At 35.6% G+C, this 27,450-nt stretch overlaps 1 protein-coding gene across 2 annotated transcripts in view; it reads left to right on the forward strand.

Moving 5' to 3' along the window:
* LOC145726647 (uncharacterized) overlaps nucleotides 1–27,450 on the forward strand; it is a 217,973-nt gene that overhangs the window by 17,881 nt on the left and 172,642 nt on the right. For both annotated transcript variants that reach the window (XM_081975846.1, XM_081975847.1), the window contains exon 2: nucleotides 12,540–12,649. In XM_081975846.1, coding sequence (XP_081831972.1) covers nucleotides 12,540–12,649 — 110 coding nt within the window. The remainder of the gene's footprint in view (nucleotides 1–12,539; nucleotides 12,650–27,450) is intronic.

Raw genomic sequence — 27,450 nt, forward strand, 5'->3', positions numbered from 1 at the left:
AAAATTTGGAAAAACAGTCACGTGCGGAAGTCATTTTTATTGAATCATTAATCCTTATCGACATTTTGACAATAGTCAAAAGTCATACTTAACCAACCTAAAAACTGTCACGTGACCATAAAAAATTAATTTCAAGGGTAAATTTCATCAAGATTTATCATTATCTCAATACCAGGAGACTTATAACTAAATTTAAGACTGCCACAAATGTGTAAACATTTGATGGTAAATAATTTAAAGGCATTTTGATGTATTTCAAGACAGTTTGAGGCATTTTAGGCAGTTTTAAGACATTATAACTATGAGTCATTTTGAGCAGTAATAGAAGCATTGTGAGGTGTATTTTAAAGGAATTTAAAGGTATTTTGTATGCAAAAAGGCATTTTGGTGTACAAAAAATTATCGGTGGTCTACCCTTCGGGCCAATAGCAGTGATTTGGAATTCACTAAGCTGTTGGTATCATTAATCAATTTAATAAAAACCACCTGGAATGCGTATAAATAACTAACACAGTCAGCTGTCAAAATGTAAACATCCTTCTGCAAAAAGGCTGTTTAGTTCGTCCCAAATAACGTTATTTACAATATATGAAAAGTGAAATAAAATTCGAATCAAAAATTGAATATCCATACAACTGAACCGAGTTGGTTTCCATGAAAAAAGAAGCAGGGAACACTTCTCCCCATCACAAGATGTTGTCTGAATACGTAATGGACTCAAAAGGAAAAGGTGGAAACATCCCGAAAAAAGAAAATATACGGTACATTTTACCCCTCCATGTAATAATAGATTTATACAAAGGATGCACATTTTTGTGATCTCAGCAGACATCGAAAGTTGAGAAAATGTAAATGAACGCCATTAGTGTCAGACGTAGAGTCGTTTTATATTTTGAGGAGGATGTTTCTGCGTTTTATCGGTGTGGCGGGGTTTTATTGCAAAACTTTTCGAAGGTCAGTTTCTTTTTGGTTTGCGCTATTGGACTCCAAAACTGTAGAAAGTCTTCGTTATATAGATGAGATAATACCGGTAATAGCAGCACTCCGCCAATGAACTCATGCATCATTAAATCTCGTTCTCTCGAAGATATTCTTCGAGTTAGTTCCCCACCTTTTCAATTAAGAAAACTAATAAAGCTAATTGGATTCCGCGTTTTACTACGGAGGCTGCTTCAAGGTAGATTATTGCGTCTATTTCGTATGAAATATTTTATAGCTTCGATATTACTATTGCTCCTTTCTTGACGGATCGTAACTCATATTTATCGCCCTAGGGGCCGTGTAGGTACTTTTTTCCCATTATACGAATTACTGTTGTTTGTATTAATGCAGTCACAATATGCCCGTTTACGCGGCTATTATTCAATTGCCCCCATAAAGCACATTTGAAAATTTATATGATGATGTTTAATGTACTTGGAGCCTTCCTTCTTATATGAAGAACTGTTCTGTTGTTTCGTGAGTGACTTTTCAGTTAACTGATCCAAGTCTTAATGCCTATGTTTGCCAGACGTTTCAACTTTTTCTTTGTAAATATGAATCAAGCCCAGGCTCTAATGTGACAAGTACGAAAGCTCGGCCGTATAAGTTGTAAAGATTTTCGTGATTTATTACGAAAAAATCCCAGAAAATTCTGTGGTAAAGTCCGATTTTATTGGTCCGTGATTCTTCCTTAGAGTGGAATAGCGACGTCTATGGATATATTTGTACTGGAAATGGGCGAAAACGCCGTCCGGAATGATGTGTTTCCCCTTCAGTTTGCACAAGATTGGACTTGTCTGACCGAGTTCTCAGAACAGTTTCCCGTCACAAAAGGTCACCGAAATTATTTATTTCCTCAACCAGAAAACCGGTTGACATTCAATTATTATGCAATCTGATGCAAGTGCTTCGCGGTAACGCGATTACATTTTTTTTGTAACGCTCATTGTATGTTTACTTCCTTTGTTTAGTTCTGAATGACCGGGTTACCATGTTAATTTTTACAGCTTTCCTTTTAAGGTAGCACCCCAAGCATTGAGGGATTTATGAATGGAATGCTTTTGCGTTGATCAATTTATTGATGCCGCAAGTCCTTGACTTTTCACTTTCGACTTGGAATCTTGCCATGCCGACCATAAAATTTTATTACCAGTCATTAATAAGTTTTACAGGTAAAATCGTGACTAATGTGATTGGGTAAAACGTTTCATATAGTATTAATTAAAAATGAAAATTTAAAAGTAAAAGTAAAAATTGTTTATTTATTGTATTTGCTGTTAATGGACTTGCATACTTTATTTTTACCTGCTTTGAAGTGATCACTGGATTGCATTGAAATCAGATTTTGAGAAATTCTTCTCTCAGATATGAAAGCTGAAAGATTAGAATTTGTTAAACTTAACAGTTCAGTATGTTATACACAATGTCTACAGTAACTTTGAAACAAAGATTTTTTAGATTTGTTACACAACACCCACCTCACATTCAATGAAATGAAATTTTTTAATATTTAGCTTAACGTCCCGTGACAGTTTTTAGGTTAGGTTAGGTGACAACGGAAAGATTTTACCAAATTTTTGACACTTGATTTGACGTTGTGCCGAAAGCTTCAAATTGATTTTCTAAGGTCAGGTGACTGTTTTTTCAAATTCTGACAAACATTACGGGTTATATTTTGACGTTTGCACGAATGTTCTAACTGTCATAGTAACCAAGTTAGCACGTGTCAAATATGAATAAATAAAAAAAATAAAGACATTTGTCATTTAAAAGAAACAGTTGAAAAATTGGTAATTTAAATTTAGACAGTAGTAAAATTGTAAGGACTAGGTCACGTGACTTGATAATTCAATTTTTGAGCTTGCAACACTGTAAAAGCCAGTTGACATTGTCAAAAACAGTCACGTGAACTTCAAAACGCAGTTTAAACTTTAAAAAATGGTCAATTAAATTTAAAAATACACGTTACGTGACGTTGAAAATGTAATTCTGCATGTTCCTGCAACACTGTAAAGGTCAGTTGACATCTGTCAAAATTAGTCACGTGAACTTTAAAATGTGGTTTCAAAATTAAAACGTTGGTAAATTAAATTTAGACTATTTTACACAGACAGTTGTAAAAGCTGAAATTGCAAGAGACACATCATGTGACTTTTATTATGCCATTTTAGAGCTTGCAACACTGTAAAAGCCAATTGACACCTGTCAAAAATAGTCACGTGACTTTAAAATTTAATATAAATGTTGATCATTTGTTAAATTTAATTTAGACTTTTGAAATTGTAAAATGCACGTTACGTGACGTTAATAATACAATTTTGAGCTTGCAACACTGTAAAAGCCAGTTGACACCTGTCAAAAACAGTCACGTGACTTTAAAATGTAATTTAAATGTTGATCATTTGTTAAATTTAATTTAGACATTTGAAATTGTAAAATGCACGTTACGTGACGTTAATAATACAATTTTGAGCTTGCAACACTGTAAAAGCCAGTTGACACCTGTCAAAAACAGTCACGTGACCTTAAAAATGTAATTTTTTAATTATTTATTACCTACTTGTTTTATCTTGTGTCGGTTTTAACTTGTAACGACTATGACGAGATATACACCTACTAAAGATTTATAAATTGGACTCATGAAATCTAACGAGTCTTTTTTTGAATTAAGACTCGTTACTTTCAAGTCCCATTTAGTAACGATTACTTTGTAACCGTTAGTTACTTATTGTACATCACTAGTTAATAATACAATTTTGAGCTTGCAACACTGTAAAAGCCAGTTGACACCTGTCAAAAACAGTCACGTGACCTTAAAAATGTAGTTTAAATGTTGCAAAATTGGTAAATTATTATAATAATTTGTAATGAATATTGTTTCAACTCAATATCATGTAACAAAGGTTTTACCATTAGCATTACATCTGCCTATGCTGTTCTATTCAATTTTCAGTCAATTTTGTTATATTAATACACTACATTTTGAAATATACGGACAACGCCTCAAAATACTCTCAAATGCCTCATAGATATCTCAAAATGCCTTGTAATACCTCACAATGCTTCGTAATAATGGGAAAGTGCTTCATAATACGTTGAATTACCTCCAGTGTGTACACCAAATTACCTGGGCGATCTACCCCTCGGTTCTTCATGGATGAAGAACGTTACGGACACATATCTCATTAAATATTTATTTATTGATCTTTTCCAAAAAAACTACGAACTTAAAGCTAGAAAAACATCGATAAGAGGGCTGAATTTACTCAAAAATATGTGCGCCGCACGTGTCCGGAACCCCCCTTATTGTTTTGCCACTTCAGCCCCCAATTTTTAGGGGATTGCTCGCCGGGACTCATCGCCCCATTAGACACTAGACAAATGGGTTTTGTAATGGTATCATTTTTTAGGTCGTTAATCTAGACCCTTTACACGCGTCCAGCTAGTGTCGCACTATTCTTCCAGCTGAAGTTGATGATTTGTAAGGTCACTTTGGGTTTCGCCACTTTCATATACATAGAATTTATAGCAATTTTACGGTTGTTTTATATTCACGCGACTCGAACAAGATGTAGTAAATACGGCCTTTTAATGGCTTAATTTTTAGGAAAAGAGCCGGCGCTAATAGCCTAAACAGTTTCAAAAAGGCGTTAAAAAGTGTATACCTGAATGCTTTCGGGGTGTTTCCATTTCGGTATTTATGAGCAAAACAACCGCATAAAAGCGACCAGGTCTATGGCTTTTTATTTTATCGCAGGCACACACTCGCACTTTACACTAGAACATTTTATGCCCCCATTTATTTGAGAAAAGTTTAATTTGTATAGTGGATCGATAAGCAAGCTCCCACCCATATAAAATGTTACATTTAGATACAATAAACTAGCAAAAGTGACTGCTGGAAATTAGTAGTCAAATTTCAGCTCAGCTTAAAAGGAAATTTCCCGAAATATTTACACATGAAAACAAGGAAAAAGTCAGGAAGTATCTTGTTCGAGCGCCATCCAAACATGTACAGCTTGCAGGGAAACACCTGGCAGTATAAGGGATACGCTCCGTAAACACACAGGCAATAAAACTAAAAGCATCATAAAACAAACCTAATGTAACTTTAATAAAGGGGAAATTACAGGCGGCAGTTGATTTCCTATTCAAAACAACCGCTCGGTTTTAGTTTGAATTCCTAATCGTTCTTTTTTTTTGTATTCTTTATTGGTTCGCTATCTGTATCAGCATCAAAGGCGACTCTATTTATATGGCCAGGGGCCATATAAAGCCGTAAAAATACGCGACGGGGGTTTTAACATCTGAAAAGTCACTTTAGTGACGTCCCGGTTTTATGTAGTCAGTTTTATGAAACTTTTTTTTATTATATACAACGTAACCGCAAAGAGAATTTTATAAAATCCAGAGAAAATAAGACGGGCTTCAACAGATAATAAAGTTGAGGAGGAGATATTTAGTAATTTCAAAATGAAAATTAGTGTTCTGGTGATTTCCGTATCAACAGTTTCCTCACTTCGAATGAAACAGAAAAGTAAATCAAAATAATCGCAAATAATTGATTTACCGCCACATCTCAAGGAAATCATATACAACATTATAATAACAATTTAAAACATCATTTCTTATCGTTCTTCTATTAATTAGGTACATTGCTGACGTTCCATGTGCTACTAGAATTAAAAAACTGTGACTGTTCTTAAAACATGATGTGTTATAGGTATGTTCTTAAAAATGACACGATAAGCAGATAAAAATATGTAAAAATATACAGGGTTTCCCATTGATAAAATCCACTTTGGCCTGTATGTAAAAAAAGTAATTCCGCCACTGGATTCCATAGAAAAAACTGTATAAAGATACTTTGTTGATATCCTAATAATGAATAATAGAAATAGGCACACCAGAAGGTTCCAAAATGCAGATTTTTCAAAAACTCTATGGAGACGTCATTTTTGACACCCAACGTACCTATATTAAACACAAATATAGCAGAGTATTGCAAAAAGCTCTAACTTTAAATTTTCCTGCTTTTGAAGCTTAAATAATAACCAAAATATCCCGCAATTCCAAGGAAAAACCGGTTAGGGTTATCTAACCAAACATAAAACAACACTAACCTAAGAAGAAATAAATAACTCCAAAAATGTATTTTTGTGCCATTTTTTCTGCTTTTTATTTACTAGAAAATAACGGCAAAAACCCATAACCTAACCAAACAAAAGATACTAATCTATTCTCAAAATTATAATATAAATTATAAAATAATTTTATTTATTTTAATTCTGTTATTTGTATCCGACTGTATTTTATCATCAAATTTTAGTTAGCTTTTTGTACTGCTTATTATAACTAATGGAAACATACTTATAGATTTATATAGTTTATAGTATTATACAGGGTGGTCCCGTTTTAATTTTAAATGTCAATAATTTACCATTCGATAGCCCATCAAAAAAATAAGTTAACATACACTATGTCATTTTCCTGAAAAATGCTTCCCAAGGAAAATCGGTTTCTTGTCATAACTGTCAGACCGCTGGAGCAATAATGGTTTTCATTTTTCTGCCTTATTCTCTACGTCACTGGATATTTTGCAAAAATTTCAGTTTTTTTTTACTTTACTTGTTCAATTTGACAAATAAAAAAGTATCTCTTATAAAATTCTGATTTGAAACTTCGTTTACGAGATAATTGAGTTTAGATTACGTTCAAAGGCCCAAAACCAACTAAACCCAACTTAAAAATTGTCTTGAAAATGGTGAAAATTGACTTAAGAAGCTTAAAAAATGTCTTTGTAGCCAGTTTTCATAGTTTCCAGACAAATTGAAAGACTTTAGTTTTGAAAATTGACTTAGAAACCAGTAAATTTACTTTGAAACGGTGAAAATTGACTTAAGAGGCTTAAAAATTGTATTTGTAACCAGTTTTCAGACAAATTGAAAGACTTTAGCCTTGACAATTGACAATTTTTTACTACAAATTCACACATTTCAACCTTGAAAATTCTTGAACACCAAAAAGTGACTCTGTACCAATGAAAAGTGACATCAAAAGCTTAAAATTAGGATTTGAAGTAAGTTTTTATAATTTGAAAATACATTTCAATCTTTTAGTCTTGAAAATAGTCTTAAATACAGGATATTGACATTAGATTTATGAAAATTGACTTGAAGACTAACTTTTCAAGTTTTTTACTTTGCTTTTAAATTTTTTAGAACTCTGGACTATTTTTAGGGCTTAAAAACTGCTGCTCAGCTTAGAAAATCAAGTTGTAGGGTTATCTACACCAAGTTTTTGACACAGCAGACTTAAAAAACTACTTTCCATCGGCTTAAACATGCCATTTCACCGAGCATTTCACGCTTTGTCAGTATTAAATTGACTGCTAGACGCTTCACTGTACTTTAAGACTGAAAAATCGAATTTTAAACTATTTTTTATAGTTAAAGTTAAGTTTCAGACTCTTCATTGATGAAAGTAAACAATTTTGGCATTAAATGCTACGATATTAGTCTTGAACACTAATTTTTAGAATTAAAATAGTTCGAAAATTCAGACTGTAACCAGCGTTTAAATGAATAAAAAAAAATTTGATTGAATGATCAGTTTTACACTACTTATAGTCTAAAAAATTGAACGCCAGTAAACATTAGTCCAAAAATCCTGTTTTTTTACTATTTTTAGTGTCAAAAATTAACTCGTTAACCTCACAGATCACCAGATTTTAATCCTTTTGAACCATTTTAAAGTAAAAAATACAATAACCCAAGTAGACATTTTTGTCAATTTTGAATAATATCCAGTGAGCGTAGAAAATATAGACTATCCCCCTATATCAACGCATATAAACAATTTTGAAGAATGTCATTCACATCACATAACGAGTACTCATTTCATAATTACTTGTTCCAAATTTCATCAAAATTGGTCTGACAGTTGTAGCAAAAAAACGATTTTTTAAACTGAACTTTGGAAGTCTGTGCCTTCCTTAGGAAGCGTTCTTCAGGAAAATGACATAATGCATGTCAACTTGTTTTTTGATGGGCTATCGATTGATGAATTATTGACATTTAAAACTGGACCACCCTGTATTTGCACCAATTACAACTCTAAATTTAAGCTATAATTGTAGTTTTACCTTTCTTAAATGACGTCGTGTTGTACCATCATTTTTTCTGGCATATAAAACGCATTAGATGGAATATTTTCGCTCTATGCGAAACTAAACGGAATTTAAACAGACCAACAAGCAGACCGGTTTTATTTTGTCCATAATCCTAAGAATGTCGGTCAGGATAACTAAAATAACCACATTTATGAAGAACACACGAGTAGATTAAATGCATTTAATGTATGCTAAAAGAGATTTATTATTGTAGAAATGGAAACTTTGCAAAATGAAATATTTGACCAAAATGGAGAAAACTTTAAAACTTGCAGGGCCATTTTCTGCTTTACAAATATGATGCTAAACGTTGGGTTTAACTGAAAAAAGCCACAGACAACTATCTACAACTGGAAAATCAGTCAGTAATTTTAGTAAAATTTGGCGAAATGTTGTTAATTATGAAGATGTGTCTTATGTTGATACGTAGTTTTTTTGACTGAAGGATTTTTGAATGTGAATGAAACGATAAGTGAACATACTTCCTGATCAATAATATTTAAGATTTTTTTAAATCATTTGCAGGGGATGAGCTGTGATCTAAGGCCGATATTACACAGCTTCTTAATCATAGTCGTAATCATAAACTTAATTTTTGTCTGTTTAGAGTGTTTTTACCTGTGCTGTCACAGTTTGACCCACACTTAACTTAAGCTCGGTGCAAATGGGGGATAGTAAACAAACAGAAACAAGTCTAGGTCACTTGTTTACTATGTGTTGTTATGAACTAAAGATAAGTTTAACGACTACGACAAAGAAGCTGGCTAAACGTCTGTTTGACGTCATTTAAAATGGGCAAAATGTTGACTATACTCGTATAATTGTTGAATATGTAATATTGTAGCCTCTGCCTTCAGCTATAACCTACATCATCTTGGCAATCAGTCAAAATAACACTTAATCACTGACTTACGTTTTTTGCTGGTCTCCCAACAGATTATAGATAAAAATGTTGTGATAATATTGCCTACAATTTGGACTGGAATAATAAGAAGAGGGTAAATTTATAGCACTTTCTTAGTGCATTGGTCCTTATGTGTCGAATAATTGATCGATATGTCGTAGAGTTCTTGTTGAGAAGTTGTTCGTTTTGTCCTGCAAGATATCCATCTTTGAAGGATAAAAAAGCGTAGCTCATAAATCTCCGCACCCTGTATAATTCAGGCATCAATTTCGTAAAGGTTTTTGTCGATCGAGGTTATCGATATACGAACGGAGTCGATCTAACGGTTTGCATTGTTTGTCGTCTTTTTTGTTCGTCGCTCGTCGATTTCGCCAAACGGGATACGGATTCCCGGCTAAAACAAACGGGGACCGGGTGTTTCGCTCCCTTTTTCGGTCCGGAATTTCCGTTGCGTGTTTAATCCGTTCATTGTTTCCGTGACGATTCTGGACGGAGATTAAGAACTACACTGTTATTTCCCCATTTTCCGTTGTTCAGACAAATGTAGTCAAATTGCGATATTATAATTAATACGAACCAACAAAACAACGTCTTAGCCTACCTACAGCACATTTACAAGGGATTTAATTTTCCTGTTTTGAAAACAGGAAAACCAGGATAGCGTCTTGCACGACTATCAAACAATGAAGTTATTGGAGCTGTACAATTTCCGGATGCTGCGGTTGGAAAATGTCATTGACCAATTGCGGAAGTCGTGCGTTGCAGACATGACATACAATCTTAACGATCTGATGTACGATAGATAATCTGAAATCGGTTATGATGGATATATGCTGGTTAACTGGTAACAACCGCACGCAGAGAATTACCTTACTGATTTACATATCACGTGGTACTTAGGCCCACGCCTAAACTGACACCCAATATATTGTCTAGGAAAAATGCTGTAGGTTATTTGACTTTTAATTACTCTATACGACCACATTACATACCTGAGTGTCTAATATAACAGTTATGTTTTTATTTAATGCGTACTTAACGTCTGAATTCATTTGAAAATAAACTTCTTATATATTATCTTCTTTTCTTCTTTAAAGCTTTCAGCCTCACGTCAACATTATTTGCACTTAATATTATCAAAGCGAACACTTTTAAATTCCGACTCCCTCTTGGTCTCTAGCTGCGCTGTTGGCAACAGTGCTCCAGTTCGAAAATTCAATTTGTTCCAGCAGCATGGTTATTATGGCACAGGGACAGTGTCGCTCTTTGTAGCGTGCCCCGGTACGTTATGCTGTTATTTTAACGATATAGAGTTTGAAAGTGGAAACGGTGTAACGAGTCCAAGTCGGGACAAAAATCGCGGACGACGGACAAGGGAAAAACCGGGTCGTGCCCCAGCTAAATCAGTTTCCATGGAACCCCCCATTCGCTATTCAAATCTCCCTTCTTTGCTTTGTAATTTTCTTCTTTATTAAAGGTATAAATATGTAGAGTAAAATGAAAATGGAAATAACACTGATAATGCCGGGACCGTTTGCTGCTCGTAAAAACCCCACTTTCTCGGGAAAACACACCAGACGCATTGTCTTTTTACGCCCCTTTACCGTTTTGGGGTTAGTATGTGGGATTCTCTGCTTTCACAATTTAAAACAAAAGGTAATTTTGATGTTCCATGTAGAAACATCTATTAATTTTTGGAACAGTTAAAAATAATTGAATCTAACAACTTAGAACAGTATGTAGATATAGATTAGATAGATGATAGAGAGAAACATGGACCAAATGTTCAATCAATAAAAGGAAGAATTGAATAAGTAAATAAGCTTTTCCCCAGGACAAGAAGTATTTCCTTGGTAAATTCTGTATGGTTCATTCTGGTATTATTCACAAAATTACAGCTTTGGATCTAAATGCTAAGTTTTTTTCCCGATGGTTGAAAGCAAGGTTTCGTCAAAAATAGATTAGCAGAAGAATCACCAGCAAGATTGCCAGATTAAACGTCTTTTTACTTTTTTCTGTGTTATTATTTGAAGATCATTGTATACAAAACTGTCCAGAAACATAGATTTACTGGCGCATGCAGGTTTATTAATAGGACGTGACTAGTTGAACTGTGCCTGATTGTTATTATAAAGAATATTTCAAATATTCGTTTCGAAAAATGTCTTCTTGACGTACTTATTATTAATTCAGTACAAGTACAACACTTTTTTCCAAATTAAGAGATAAAAAGAGTATTCAAATAGTTCAACTAACTGCCTAATTTTGATAAATACAGATAAATCCTTAAGGAACTCCCTCCTTACCAGGACCTTAATTAATGAAATCAGAGAATGGTTTTCTTAAGAGAAATGTTGATAGAATGTGACTGAAGAAGCGGACAATACCGGGTTTCTGTCACATTCTACAAATCTTTCTTTTGCACACATATCACAGAGAAGTAAGGAGGGTTTTACAAACTTTAATTTTAAGACTAGTGCTTTCCTGCTACTTACGGTATTTCTAGTTATAGAGCTTGAGAGGAATTACCAATCAAAATTTAAAAAAACTGGTAGAGCCATATCCTAAAAATATTTATTTTTCAGGATAATTATCATTAATAGAATTAGATTGTGCCATTATGAACAAGCCTTTTTACTGGTTGGTTTTAATTCACAATGAATTTTAAGCAGACGTGTGTTTAGAAATTTTTTAATTTACCTACAAAGAGATTTTTTATCTTGTTTAACAAAGTAAGCCATATCTTTGGATATTGTTAAGCTTAAGTGTTTCTTTGGTGATATAACCATATTTTTTTCTGCTTAGGTTAGGTGATCTTATTGTAAATAACACTTCAAGCATAGCAATTTGACTCTTCATAACCTTAGATATAATCTGACAGATATAGCAGATTTTTGGTTAAGGCTCCCAACTTAACTATAATAAGAAAATCTAGCAAAATGCTTATATTTTTTTCTAATACTACCATTTTAATAATAAATACATTATTGAATAATATAGTACCTATATGTTAGTGCACAAATGACGTTGGACACGTGGTTCAAATCTTTCTCTCCTCAAAAAGAAACGTGGTGGACGCAAATAGCAAATCTCCTACGTACATATTTTCTTGTCCCTGGAATGAAAATAAAATACTCTGGAGGAATATCCAGGTGTCCATAAAACCTAGAATCGGTATTGGCTTTCCAAATGGCTGACTTTGTGCGACAGGTGTATTGGACAGTGCTCGTATACTCTCATTTTTTTCCCTAAATACACGAGTAGTAGTTGTTTCGATTTATAAAAGAGATGGCTTAGGGTGACACTACAATTTAGTTGTACACCGTTAAACAATTACTTGAGAGTAGTAAAAGTGTACTTAAATCTTATTTCAATCTGTCTGTAAGACAAGATTATGAGACAGGATGATGAAAGCATAAAAACATTTTTTTGCAGTTTGAAAAGCATTTGAACAATGTAAAATGTGCTGAATTTTTGTTTCAGGACTGACAAGCAGCAGCAGGTCGACGGAATGTCGGCGGGAACGAATTTAAAATTTGCGGCCTGGGCCTTCGTACTCTACTTTCTGGCTAGCACCGTCTCGTTTGCAAAAGGTAAGTGAAGAATTTGGGATATTCGACGTTCCCGCAGGAACAAAGAGCCCGGCTGCTTTCATAACCAGGATCGTTTTTTGAAGCCTTACGGGATAATTGCCCTCGTTTTGCTACGTTTCATCGAGCAGATATTCGACAAAAATGTTTATGCAGAATTAAAGTCTCAGACGAAATGGTTAACTTGTTCGTCGGTTCAGAGTCAGAAATCGTAAAGTTATTTATTTCAACGTACAATTTTTAACGGCTACACCTAGGGCATTACTCCCTCGCATTTTAACAAAGTTTCACCTGCCACTCAACCTGTCACACAAGGACCCGGTTGGTGCGGTTTTCTTGAATGTTCCGGCGTATAGTTGTAGGTAGTTTCATTTCCCTGAGGCCCCTAGGGCCGGACAGAGCGATATTTAAAGTTCTCCGAGTTAAGTTTCGAGGTAAATAAAACCGGGGGAAGTTTGCAGTTTTCAGCTGGCTGTAACGCTGTTTCGAGTAATTAGCTCTTGAAATTGGTTCAGGGGGGTGTTTATTACGGGCTAGTAATTTAAACTCGGTCCTCTTTGATAATGATACCAGCAAGAGTCTTCCGGGTGTCAGTGCAAATATTTCCTGCTAGGATAGCTTGATCGAAGCTGACGGCTATATTGTACTTTCCCCTTGTAGCAATGACCCTCCTAATTGAAATTACTGCCCTAACATTAGGAAAAATTGCTTGTTTTGCTCCGTGTTTCGTATAGAAGAATGCCTGAAATTGAATCTTTGAATGGATCCATTTGAGCACTGGCTTCTTTTATGTCATTCAATTACGTCTTTGTAACTAGAAACTTGACATGGATGGATAGTTAGTTGATGTATGAGATTTGTAGAAAATCTACCATTCATTTATTGGCGTTTCAAGTTAAGATCGCAGCGCCATTTGAACTAAAATCGGGCAACCTGTTCCTTACCTAACATTATAAATAATATGACACTGTCACTTCATATTTATGAAACTTGTGCTAAATTCCTAACCAAAATATGCCAAAATCAATGTAAGCAAACGGAGAAATCACAGCTGGAATGCCCGAAACTGTTTGCATAACTGATCACAAGAGGGAGTATTTCTTATCTTGAAACGCCAATAGTTTTTTATGTTCTTCTACTTTTTTTTACTCTCCAAGAGAATTTAGTGTTTAGGTCCTAATAATCATTTGTACTTGTTTTTGTCGTACGTACGTACTGTTTCTAAAATAAAGGTTATTCTAATGCAACTTACTCATTGTGACTTGTTTTAACATGCAGGAAATATTTAAACCTTCTAAAGATGGATTTAACAACAATTTGCAGATATGTCAAATATATGAAAATCCTCTTTGAATAACTAATGATCATTTATTTAGTCCATTTTTGTGTCAAACTATTTTAAGTTCTTATGGCAAGACCTATTAAGATAGTGGCTTATATGAAACATATTTGAACCCTCATGATATCTGTTATTTTTGCTGTAACTAATATTATTTTTGTAAAATTCGTTTCTGAAGCTGCTTTTGAACCAATTCTTTGACATCAAACTGTGGTGTAAAACCTGTTTCTAAACTGACTTTGCTCTTTGATCCACAATATACCATCTTCATCTATTGAATATGGTAAAACTGATTTCTTCATGCTATTATACGTTGAAGGAATAAATCATTCTCAGTCTATCCCATTAAAAAGTTAACGTCACTTTCACAAACTCAGGGTTTATTTTAACTGGAACTTAATTTTCAGAAAGTCCAAACTAATGCGGTGCTGGTAATTCGAGAATTATAAACTGAAATCGGTTTGAGAACAGAACGGTCCGTTTTGCTCGGCTAGTTAAACTAGTTTATTTAATACATGTTTCATAGCGAGGAACAAGCGTTCGGATTCATATTCTGAACTAAAGCCGCAACGTTTATACCTAAGTTGAAATAACTAAACGATTCCGGTTGGTTAATCCACTTTTAGACTTAGAAAAGTTTGACTATTGCTAAGTAACAAATACTGTTTAATAATATTTATAAAGTGAACAGTACTGACTAGAAAAGCGACATGAAACTAAATGAAAATTCTGGCAGCTGCAAAGGGTCACAACACATGGCAACACCGCAAAGGGCAGGTTTCCGGAAACATTTGAACGTGGTCATTATACAATTAACAAAGACACATCGTTTTACTTTCCCACTCGGCGGGGCACTCTTTGTGCCCGGACTTGTTTTCCATTAATTCGCTTTGCGCGTTTGTTTCGGGGGGGCCTCGGCCATTCTTTTTCGGCTTTGTTTCGATATTTTTCTTTTAGAGAAAACGCGGCAGCAAATGGACGTAAGCACGAAATGTTTTGTAGTAACATTCAATTCAAACGAGGTCCATTTTCGTGCGATTGAATCAAAATCAATTTCCATGTAAAAGCCGTGTTGCGTTAAGTTGAATTTTTCATTCCGGTAATGTTTTCTTGACGCGATAATATAATGGACTGTTGCATATCCGAACGGAAGTTTAAACTAACCGGATTTACTTACTGTCACAGTTTGTGCTATGAGAGAAATGCCCACGGTCGGAACTCGACTTCCCTTTACCTTGATTCGTATGTAACCGACCAGAAAGTCAGAAAGGGAAGTTATTTAAATATATATGGTTGGATTAATGCAGATTTTCATGTTTAAAATAGTACATTTTGCTAAAAGGATAACATTGTGTAGCTAAATAATACATAATACAACTACAAGCAAAATCAGACTCTGCAGTAGGTACAAGACATTTTGGATGTATAAGGAGAAAAGTCATTTTTACTTTTTGCATTGACCACGTTTATCATCCCAAAAATAGTTTCACTTACTTCTTTAGGTATGGTCCATTTTTTTTCCCGTGGCGGTTACGTCATCATTTGCCTTTCTTGTCTATTACATGCGTTCCGAGCGCGATAGAATTTTGACGTCATCTAGTCACGTCGGCAATGAATCAGGACGACAAGGCTGGGAAAATCGGCCGCCATTGTTGGTAAAAAGTAAACAAAGAGAATTTTTTTATTTTTGATGTGAATTTTACAATATTTTAACGAGTATTTCGATTTAACTGCGATACTACGTGTGAGACTAGATAATGTGTGTGTGTTTCGGTAGTCAGTTTTGAAAATGCCACCTTAATACACTTTACAACTATCAAGGGGCCCAGTGAAACATTCTGAAGGAACTAGAGTTTGTGGAACAGAAAAGGATGCCTTTTCTAATAGGAGTAGTTAGTGTCACAATGAAACAGCCCATATATTTACTTACTCCCTAGAGAAGTTTTTACAAGAACACTACAAAAACCAAGTTTATTCAAGCCAGTGGTTCTCGAAGAAACATAGATATAGAGTAAAGGTGTATTTAGCAGAAGCTGACAAGGTGATTTACCTAATATTATAAAAAGGACTCTGGTAGAGGTATTAATGAGCTGCTAATACTAAATAGCTTATGTTTCATGTACCTTTATTTGCCTAATCTGGAGTTTGCTTATCATGCTTTGAAAGGGTCTAAATTTAAAAAGTCCCATTATCAATTGCTCTAAAAGACTCTGAACAGAAGGTGTTTGAAGGTATGGTTATAATGTTGTTTTTCAAAATCCATATGCAGAGTGTTGAAAAAACAAGTTTCAGGTAATATTATAAAGATATAAGTTACTTCATATGTAAATTTGATCAAATGCCATTATTTTGCAGAATTAGCCCTTATAACTTTTGCCATATCTTCTCTGACTAAGACTAGAAACAGATGGTGCTACTGTTAAATACTTTTACATCAGATAGTACGGTAAATTACTATTTTAATTGTATTATTTACAAATTATGAAATATATAGATAATTTCTTTAACTGAGGTACCTACCTGCTCTTACAATAAATAAAACTGAAATTGAAAAAACATGTTAAATAAATCACCCAACAAAACCAAAATGATATGTATTTAATGCTGAGTAAATTTACAAAAGGAAATTTTTAAAACACCAACAATTCTGTTATAAGTTAAAACACTGCTTTAGAATCATCACAAAACTGCAAAGATTTAATAGTCTCCAGGATACACACATTGCCTTTCTTTTCTTGCAAATTTTATGGAATCATTCTAGAAACGTTGGTATTGGGCTATTAATGACTCGTTTGAATTCACCTATCTGTGATGTTCTTTCCAGATAATTAAAATTGAATGTGGTTATTGTTCTCAAGCCAAAGTTTGATTGGAACTTTCGGCCTTTGTTTACCACCAAGTGTTGCAAGTTTTCCAGTTTGGTGAAGAAAAATCTTGAATTTTACGAAGGTCTCGGAATAAGAACACTAATTAATAAACTTAAACAACCCTAAATTAGGTTTTTATTTCTTCTGTTTGTAGTTTTTGCAGTTTTTTTTAAACAGGACTCTGTCCTATGTTGCCACATCTTCCACGAGCAGATGTGAACCTGGTGTATTGTTTGTTGCAGTAATAAACGAACCGATGAATTATACAGATTTCGAAAAAAAAGCATTTATTGCATGCAAAACATGTGAGATTCTTAGAATGTTTTTTTTCAAAACAATAATGTTTTCTCATTTTCATTTATAATTGCTTAATGAAAGATACATATTGTGAGGTTTAAAGGAGGAATTTGTCAATACGGCAACGTCCAAACACGTGATCAAAAAGATGGATAGCCTAGCTTGTAATAAACGACGTGCGTAAATTTCAATATGGCGGAGCGCTTGATGACGTAACCGCCCCGGGAAAAAAAATGAACCATAGATGATTCTTGAAATTTAGAAAAAGTTGTAAAATGAACAGCATACAATATAATAATGTGCATTATTACCATATTATTACACCAATTTTGATATTTTGTCATCATTATAGGGCAATAAATTGAGCCCTTTGTATACAGAGTGGCCCAGATAAAAAGGCAACTAAAAATTGGACGTTAGCCAGTTTTAACACAAGCAATCTTGTAGAATGGGAAAATACTGATCTCCACTCAAATTTCTCTTAAACAATAATAATCATTGATAAATTAAGTGTATATTTTCCTGTTACTACAAGATTACTTTAATATTTTATTATTTTGTTAGTTGGCAGTTTGTTGTAGTGACCTATTGTAAAATTATGTCCTATTACAAGTTAGTTACTGTTCTTGTTAGTTATTGTTATACACGAAGAGAGAAGAAACATGCGGGATACATGAAAAACACATTTGAAAGCCAAGGGGCTCATCCAACATATTTTTTTCATTTCATTATTTTTCAAAATACTAAGTCTAACATAACAAGAATTAAATAAAAAGATTCAAATTTCATAGTAACATTTAAAACGCCCGCTGGATATGACGTAGACGGTTTTCAACCAATTAGATGCGAGGAGCCACTTATCTTGACAAATTAGAAACGATTAAAGACGGTCTTTTTTTCATTGTTCATTTTCATCAACATCTCAGTGTTTACAGTTTTTAAGTTTCTACCAATAACATTAAACTAAAGACATTATGATAATATGGCCTTCAAATGTCGTCGATGTCATATTCGGGGGTAATATCCCTAGTGCATTTAATTTTTCCGGAAAAATTCGGAAAAACGAGTTTCTAAGTAATTTGTTTTAACAAATAGCATTCCGAAGTCCTTAGTCGAAGACGAGGATTTAAAACCACTCTCGCTCATGTTATTTGTTAAAACAAACTACTTAGAAACGAGTATTCCAATTTTTCCACAGGAAAAATTAGATGCACGAGGGATATTTGGTAAGATTATTTCCTGAGTTTATTTTAATTAAAACAATAAGAACAATAATTAATAAGAACAATAACTTTCAAGCTAGAAAGGGTAACACTATTCTTTATGTTGCTGTGAGGAGTGTGAAATTTTTTCGATTTTTTTTTCCGGAAAAACTGCTGACAGCTAAGTTGACAGTTGTCAAGTGATTTTTCCACTTAAAATGTACATTTGTTATACTAATTCTTGATAGCGATTGGTCTAAATTGATAGGAAGGAAATAATCGCGGCAAAACCGTCGATTGGAATTTTTTTACGCATTTTTAAAGTTCTGTAAATTACCAAAAAACCTTATTTTTTGTAAATAAACTACAAATTCCGACATTTCAGACTAAGCTTCCCGATTTATATGCATTGAAACGGAGTTTTACGTTATATGGGATGAGTCCATTGTTATAAGTAATAAAAATTAACAAAACCAAAAAAATTAAATAAATGAAACCGCTAGGAATAAAGTATGAAATTAATTGTAAGTAAAAATTCCACTTAACTGACACATTCGTAATTTTTTGTTTTAAGCACTCAAAAATTTATACCATACAACTAAAACAATTTTTCCCACATTTTTATACCTTTTCCAATTTAGCAGATTTATGTGGTTACTTAATATGAAGTAGTCAAAATGATAAGCTTTTACAACAATTATTTGCTTTTAATTAATAAATGTAGCTTACAAAAGCTGAGTTGAAAAGGCATACCAACAATAATTGTACGATACATAATGTGTTATTGTGTTTACAATGAATCTGGCAGTATGTTTATATTGTTTTGGTTTCTATTTGCTTTGTTAAATTAACATAAACATCATTCGGTACGAACTAAGTTCCCGGGTTCTGAAACTCCCAAACAATATAAGGGTCTTTTAATGGTTAAATGCAAAGTGGATTTTATTAGGGCCATAATATATTATTAAATCGTGTATAACTTCGTATAGAGCAAAGCTCTTTATAAAAGTTTTTTTTTTAACCAGGGAGAATATTAATCAAATTTTATTCGAACATAAAAATACTGCAGCATAAATGGATTTTCTTGATAATTCCTGGATTATATTGAAAGCTGACGTTACCTAGTGTTGTTCCGCATAATAACTTGAACATACATTTCAAAATTGGTATTTTAAAATCGCTTTGAATATTCAATTGCTTTTTGTACACACATTTTTCGATGTATATTTTAGCAGGTGAAAAATGTGCACTAAATGGAATTGGCTTTAGCCATTATGTTTTTCGCGATATTAAAATGATGGATTGAAATTTGTCAAAATTGTAATTTATTCAACGCGAAACAGGTAAAAAAAATAATATTTTTGCTTTGGAAAAGCAAAAACGCGCTTAATGTAGGCGTGTTTATATATTTATTTTCAAAGAAAACAAAGGAAAATGTTTTGGATGTTTAGCGGATATTTTTAGTTTTGTTCGGCCGACGAATGATGTTTGAAGAGAAAATTGAAATTTGACAGTTTTTTAACTGATAAAAAAAATGTCCATCTTATTTACTCTGATTTAGTTAATGCATAGCTAAACATGAAGTCTGGGAACAGAAAACAAATTCAGCATCACAAACATTCAACCGGAACGAGAATGAAGAAGCGCTTTTTCCGGAACGGCCATTTTCGAGCAATCTAAGAAATTATTCTCAGTTAAAAAGTTTAAATTCAAATCTAGTTTTAAAACTATGCAAAGCATTCGAGTAATTTATGGACCGCCTTTGTCTGTGCGCTCGGCCTGCTTCAAAGTAATTGAAACCACCGGTGAATCTGCAGCAAATGAACCATTCTTCCGCGAAATGCACGGACATTTGTTTATTCGTGCGAATTTTATGTCCGTTTGTTTGTTTTCTGGTCCCTGTTACTGACTTATATTAGCTTACGTGTCTCGTTCCGGTTCGGAAAGCTAATACCCACACACACACACATATGCACTTACTAACCAAACGAAAAAAACACAGGAAAACCAAAAGGGGAGAACGTAATGTGTTGATCCTTTGATTACTGCCGTCTGTAATGTGTAAATAAGATGTTAGTTTTATGTTTTCATATACAAATAACACATATTTGAGTGTCTGATATTATATTACAGTTCAATGTTAATAGTATATTTCATTACCAGTACAGAAATGAGGATTTTTCCGTGCGGTTTTTTTTCGGCTGCGCCTCACACGAGAAGTCATGCCAGAACGGAAAATCCATTTCTGGACGAGTAATGAACGATATTTTTTATTATACTTAGGTACCTGAAATCAACATAAACAAAAAATATCGCAAAAAATTATTAAGAAAATCGGGAATATTTATTTTTATTTTTAAAACAGTAAAAATGTAAGTACATACAACTCAAATTAACAAAAAAAATACAAGTAGGTAATTCTAAGAAAATTAATTTTGGACAGAACCGTTATTATTAATAGTAATATTTATTGTACAATTCGTATTATTGTTGGAGCTCAATCCCTTTTGCATTTCTGTTTGTTGAACTAAAGACTCTGCTAAAGATGTTGAAGCGGAGTGTTCGTGTGTGCTTTGGTTCTCTTGATTGACTGTTACAGATGTTGTAGTTTCCAAGTTACAAGGGCTAAACAACTTCCGTGATACTTCAATTTTTCTTTGTATGGACTCTTCTATATATCCTTCTGCTACATTGGAAGAAAGCCATCCTCCGTGTCTTTTCAAAGTGAGCAAATCACCGCCGTTTTCCACCAACATGGTTGCCGAAGAGCGCCTTAGCCCATGTCCGGTATATTCTTCGGGATTTTTTAGTTTTAGGTATTTTGCAACAAGTTTTGGAATACCACTGATAGTATGGCACCCAACATGTTGAGCGTAACATCTTTGGTTTCGGTATGCAACAAATAATCTTCTACTCTCCATATGTTTAGGGCGGAGATCTGCGTATTTACGGTAAATTGTACAGGGATCGAATTTGCAATTTTCATTGGTAATGGTAAAACTTCTTGACCTGTGAGTTTTTCCATCTCGTAAGAACACGACAAGGAAACGCCCATTATCTTCCACATCATCTAAACTCAAACGTATTAAATCATCTCTGCGGCATGCACCGAAGATGCCAAACACTAAAATTACTTTTGCTAGTAGATATTCTCCATCTGAAGCTTCACATAAAAATTTGGTTACTTGTTCTGCTGTAAGAATCTTGGATTTCTTTGGTATATATCCTACAGCTTGTCGTTTCAAAAAAGCAATCGTTTTTGGATATTGATGGTAAGTATTTTCTTTTATTGCCAAACAACTCTTTAACATAGAGAATCGACTCCATAAAGTGGAGGATTTCATAGTGTTGGCTTTTTCAGGAAAATATACTAAAAGAATATCGTCACTCACAATTTTGATTCGTTTCTGAGTCCGCCATTCGGTAAAACTGTTATATTCTTGTTCATATCTCAACCTGGATTTCACTGGTAATAAATCTGCACTCACTTCTGCCGCTCGTTGTAAGATATTTTCGGGAATATCCCGATTTTCTTCACAATCTGAATTCATTTTTGCAAAATGTAAAAAATACATAAATACTTAATTTTCACTGACAGAAAATAAAATTTGTCATTAATAAATAAATCGTTGCTATAGACACATTACTCGTTTCTTTTTTTTCTTCGGGTTGCCATAGGATATCTAGTATCATGGATATTAATGTTTATTATTAAGCGCACGGAAAGAGGGATCGGGAAAAAATTTCCGTGCGCTGTTCCGAAAATGTCATATTTACTGTATTTTATAAACAGTTCAAAATGTAGTATTTTCTGTTAAGTATAATAAAATAGCTATTTATGTAACCAGTTACGAAAAGATCGATTTTGTGTAACGAATGAATGTTTGTAGGGCGAGCGCAGCGAGGTCCTACAATTTGAATGAGTTACACAATAAGACATTTTCGAAACGTGTTGCATACATAATTTTTTCTAATTTTGACCAAAAAGCGGTAAAAACCATCTTTTAAAGTGATTTAACACAAACATTCACTTTCATAGCACCTTGTATAAACAGTGACAACGACATGTTATGATGGATGTCGCCCATATTGTCACAGATTCCCAACATTTACAAACGTACTATACACCGAATAATCGCATATGTCAGCAAGTCTAGTAGGAATCTGGGTCAATCGACGAGTATTTATTCAGCAAGGCTGGCCATCTAAAATCACTGGTCTCCGGGTTGGTCGGCGAGCAACATTCCCTAACTTGAAGTGGTGGGTCGGCTCGCTACCTTCTTAGGATCCCAGGCTGATAAGAGAAGGGTTCTCTCGCAACTTGAAGTGACCGTTAGAACCCTTGACCCTGTCAGTTGTTCACTTGGTCTTTTGGTCACACCGTACAAGAACACCTTTGCGTGCCCCTTTACGGTGTAGCCGAAGGGCTAAAACCCCACTCGTCTCTCCCGAACCCCCATGCGCTTAACGACATTCACGGCCGTGTTGGCCCTTCTTTTCTGGGGGTAAGAATAACCCTGTTTAAGTGTTTATTTTACATTATTTATAATAAATAAGGCTTACCTGTAACCAGAGTTGTTTCTCTACCATCCCTCACTACGCACCCCTAAACGTGACATGGTGGAGGCGCTCCGTTCAATCCCCGTCTAGTAATCTCCATATTGGTAGACACACCCTCGCAACCCAAGCCACTGAAGGCGAAGGAAAAAAAAAAGGAATGAATAGAGGGAAATACAACCTGAGGTCAATAAAGCCAGACAGCCCGTTTGAACCGAGACATAGAAGCTCGAGTGTGGGGGATACACGAAGACAGGAGCCAGAGGGCCTACCTGAATACATCACCCTCACTGTAGTGAGACAGAAAGAAAAAGCATTAGTTGAAAAGAAAGAAGGCGGACAGGGGGACAACGAGGATACAGAAAGCGAACTCGACGTAACAATAAGAGAGAAAAACTCACCCCCGCTAGCACAAGTACAATCAGAGAGATTAGAAAGCAGAAAGAAAGTGATAATAGGCACCAACGCCATGGCAGACGTTACAATCTCCACTGTAGAGACAGGAGAAAAAACACCCGCACTACCCCAGTTCATCAGCCCCCCAACTTTCAACCCCTGTACAGACTCAGCACCAGTATTTATAGCTACCTACGAGCGAACAGCGGTGGCTAACAACTGGAATGATGCCTTAAAAATACTGTACTTTCACTCCTTCTTACAGGGGGCTGCAAACATATGGTACAGGGAATATAAAGAAACTTACCCCGACAGTAATTGGCACCATATCTGCCAGGCCTTTAAAATCGAGTTTAGTGACGGCGACATCAATTCACGGCTACTCTCAAAAGTGCGGGAAAGGAAACAAGGGTCCCTGGAACCAACAAAAAACTACTTTTACGACCTAAGGGTTCTATACGAAGAGTACAAGCAAGTGGTCGACCTTGACGAGTTCCAAGAAATTTTTCACAACGGCCTAAGAGACGAATCCAGAGCAAGATACTACTGGCTCACGCATTTCCCCAACCGGGCCCCTCGAAACTTGGATGAAATGAAAATGCTGTGCATTACAATGGACAACGCTCCTGTAGAAACCACCCCACCACCAGCATTTAGACCCCAGCGCCAATTCGAGTACAATTCAGCTCCCAGGCAACAGTCAAGCTACGAAGTGAACCGCCCCTATCGAGAAAGAACCCCGCCACCACCCAGAAGGACGTACGATACAAGGCGCACGCCCCCGCCAGAAAGGCACTACGTCTCCACAAGAACTAGAGACAATAAACCCGCGTGCTATTACTGCGGGAAACCAGGGCACTTTGCTGCAGTCTGCAGAAGCAGGCAGCAGTACCCAAACGCCAGGGGGTGGCAAAACTAAGCCCTGTCACCCTCTCCACTCAGGGCCCAACGTGCTGCAAAATTCTACACATCAACGCGGTGGTGAACGGTTACTATGTACCAGTAATTATCGACACAGGTGCAGAGTTAAACATAATAACGAACCTCACAGAGGGGGTGTACAAGCGTGGCCAACACCCTACCCTACTACTCACAGCAGGAGGACAAAGAATAACTAGTCAAGGAGAGACATGGGCATCTCTTGAACTTAGGGGCAACCAAGTAAGAAAATTGAGAGTGAAAGCGACAGTTTTGACAGGCCCACCCCAACCTTTGATATTAGGGATGGAATTTTTAAGGGAAATGAAGGCCTCCATATGCTTAATAATGAACACACTCAGCTTGGCACAGAACATGATTATACCTCTAAGACAAAATACAAAAAACACCCACAAGCTGCACCCAATTGCCAATATAAGAAGCACCAACAATTTTAAATTAGAGCCAAGACAGGAATAAGACAGCATGCGAAGCTGGAAAGAAGTTTTCCAGGAAATGCCCGGATCAATTTTCAGCGTGCCAAGCAACGTCGCATGGGCCTTTACGTGCTCCACTACTCCAAGCAAAGACAGAGGAGTCGGAAAAGCCATTAGAAATTACCTAGCGGAGAAAGAAACAGGCAAAATAAGCTTAGGCAGTACTACCAGCTTTCAGAAAGGAAACAGGCACGTCCTACAGATGGCGTTAATAGAAAATAATGGTGAATGCACGTCCGCCCAGACACTTAAAAACTGCTGCGCTAAATTAAAAGAATGGGCAGTACGGCACGGTATCTCTAACATAGCCATCCCTAGGTCGACTGCCGCAAATAACAAAACCGACTGGACAGAAATTAAAAATGCACTCTACGAGGAATTCAAAGACACAAACCTAACATTATGGGTCTCTAAAGATAAAAACCCGCGGCCAAAACCCCATAAACTGAGCAAAGGCAGCTCATGGGACGCCCTGCCGTACTTCGTAAAGGACGAAGAAAACATGGCTGAAAAAGTAAGAATGTTTGAAGATTGCGTCCTTAATCCAGGGGAAAAGAAAGCAGTAAAAGTTGAACCTCAGCCCCCAGGGTACGACAGCAAACTCATGGTGCCAAACGAAGGGTGGTTGATCCGCAACAACCTCTTGTGCAGCTTAGATCAGGCCGGAGAGGAAATCACGGTAAATCTGACAAACATAGGACCCACAAATAGAGTAATTTTCAAAGGCACAACGATAGCACGATTAGAATCTACAAATGAAGACATAAGCCACCTCTATACAACGTACAAAACTGAAGAGGACGTAGTAACACTAGACGACCATAAATTAGATCACATCACGGAAAAAGAATTCAAAAAGAAGCTGGAAAATTTACTAACCGAATATGAAGACATTTTTTGTAAATCACCTAAGTACATGGGAAAAACACAACTCATAGAACATAAAATAGAGGTCACGGAAAATAAACCAGTCAAATGTCGCCCTTACAGAGTGTCTCAAACTGAGCGAGAAATCATTGACGCACAGATACAAGAAATGTTAGAGTGTGGCGTAATAAGACCGTGCCATTCACCTTGGGCAAGCCCAGTTGTACTGGTGAAGAAAAAAGATGGCTCCACTAGATTCTGCGTAGACTACAAAAGAACGATAAACCCAGTGACCAAAAAATCTTGTTACCCAATACCGCAGATCGACGACATTCTTACATATCTGGGAAATGCCAAGTACTTTACCACCTTGGATATGTTTTCAGGGTATTGGCAAATACCAATTGAAGAGTCGTCAAAACAATACACGGCATTTACGGCACAAGGACACGGGTCATACGAGTTTAATGTGTTGAGTTTCGGACTGTGCAACGCACCGGCAACTTTCCAACAATTAGCAGATAGGATATTCAAAGACATGAAATGGAAAGACATCCTAATATACCTAGATGACATTATAATCTACTCAGAAAACCTAGATGACCACATCACAAAATTAAGAAAAGTATTTCAAAAAATGAGAGAAGCACATTTAACCCTTAAGCCAAGCAAGTGCGAATATTTACAGCAAAAGATAAGAATTCTAGGATTCTCTGTAAGCAGTGAAGGAATAAGCCCCGAAGAGGATAAGTTAGCGGGAATTAAGCAATTTTCCACCCCTAAGAAAACAAAGGAATTACAAAGCTTTTTGGGATTATGTAATTTTTATAGAAAGTTTATTGAAAATTACGCAGTATTAGCTCGGCCCTTGCATGAGGCAACAAGAAAGAACAAATTCTGCTGGGGTAAGGAACAAGAAGAAGCATTCCAAGTGCTAAAAGAAAAACTCACTTCAGCACCAGTCCTGAAACATTACAACCCTAACATTGGCTGCACAATGCATACAGACGCCTGCACAGAAGGAATAGGGGCAATTCTACTACAGGAGAGCGACGACGGACAAGAACACCCTATAGCCTATATAAGTAGGTCACTGTCAAAAGCAGAAAAAAATTATTCAATCAGCGAATTGGAGTTATTAGCAGCAGTTTGGGGAATGACCTACTTAAGGCATTTAATTTATGGACACCCAGTAAAAATAGTAACCGATCACCACGCTTTATGCTGGATTCATAATATTAAGGATCACTCAAGGAGGTTGGCACGCTGGGCTCTCAAACTAGCAGAATTCGATTACACTGTAGTGTACAAGAAAGGGAGTAAACACCAGGATGCAGACTGCCTGTCGCGGAACCCAGTGAGTAGTGCAGATGAGTACGTCATAGAAGACTTAGACGAGGTACCAACGTTCACCATCTCAACAGTTAATATGGGGTACTTGCAGGATCAAGACAAGAATTTACAGGACTTGAAACTTGCAATACGCAACCCTGAAGAAATCAGTATTAACGCACTGACACGCAGAAAAGCAAAAAATTATAGACTTGAAAACGACATTTTGTTCAAAACTACCCCTACGAAAGATGGATTGGAATACGCACTCGTAATTCCAAGGGCTTTAAGAGAAGAAATCCTATGGGAAGCTCATAATGCACCCACCAGTGGACACATGGGCGTCACGAAGACACTAAGCAGATTAATCCCTAAATACTACTGGGACTCTATGATTAAAGATGTCCGCGGATACATTAGAGGTTGCAGGGATTGTCAGGCTAGGAAAGGGCCCACAAACAGAAAACCACTAGGGTTTCTCCAACCCATAAAAGTTGGTCGGGTTTTTGATCAAATAGGCATAGACTTACTG

This window comes from Ips typographus, linkage group LG3, assembly GCF_016097725.1.
Source record: "Ips typographus isolate SLU linkage group LG3, UJ_Ityp_2.0, whole genome shotgun sequence".
Taxonomy (NCBI): domain Eukaryota; kingdom Metazoa; phylum Arthropoda; class Insecta; order Coleoptera; family Curculionidae; genus Ips; species Ips typographus.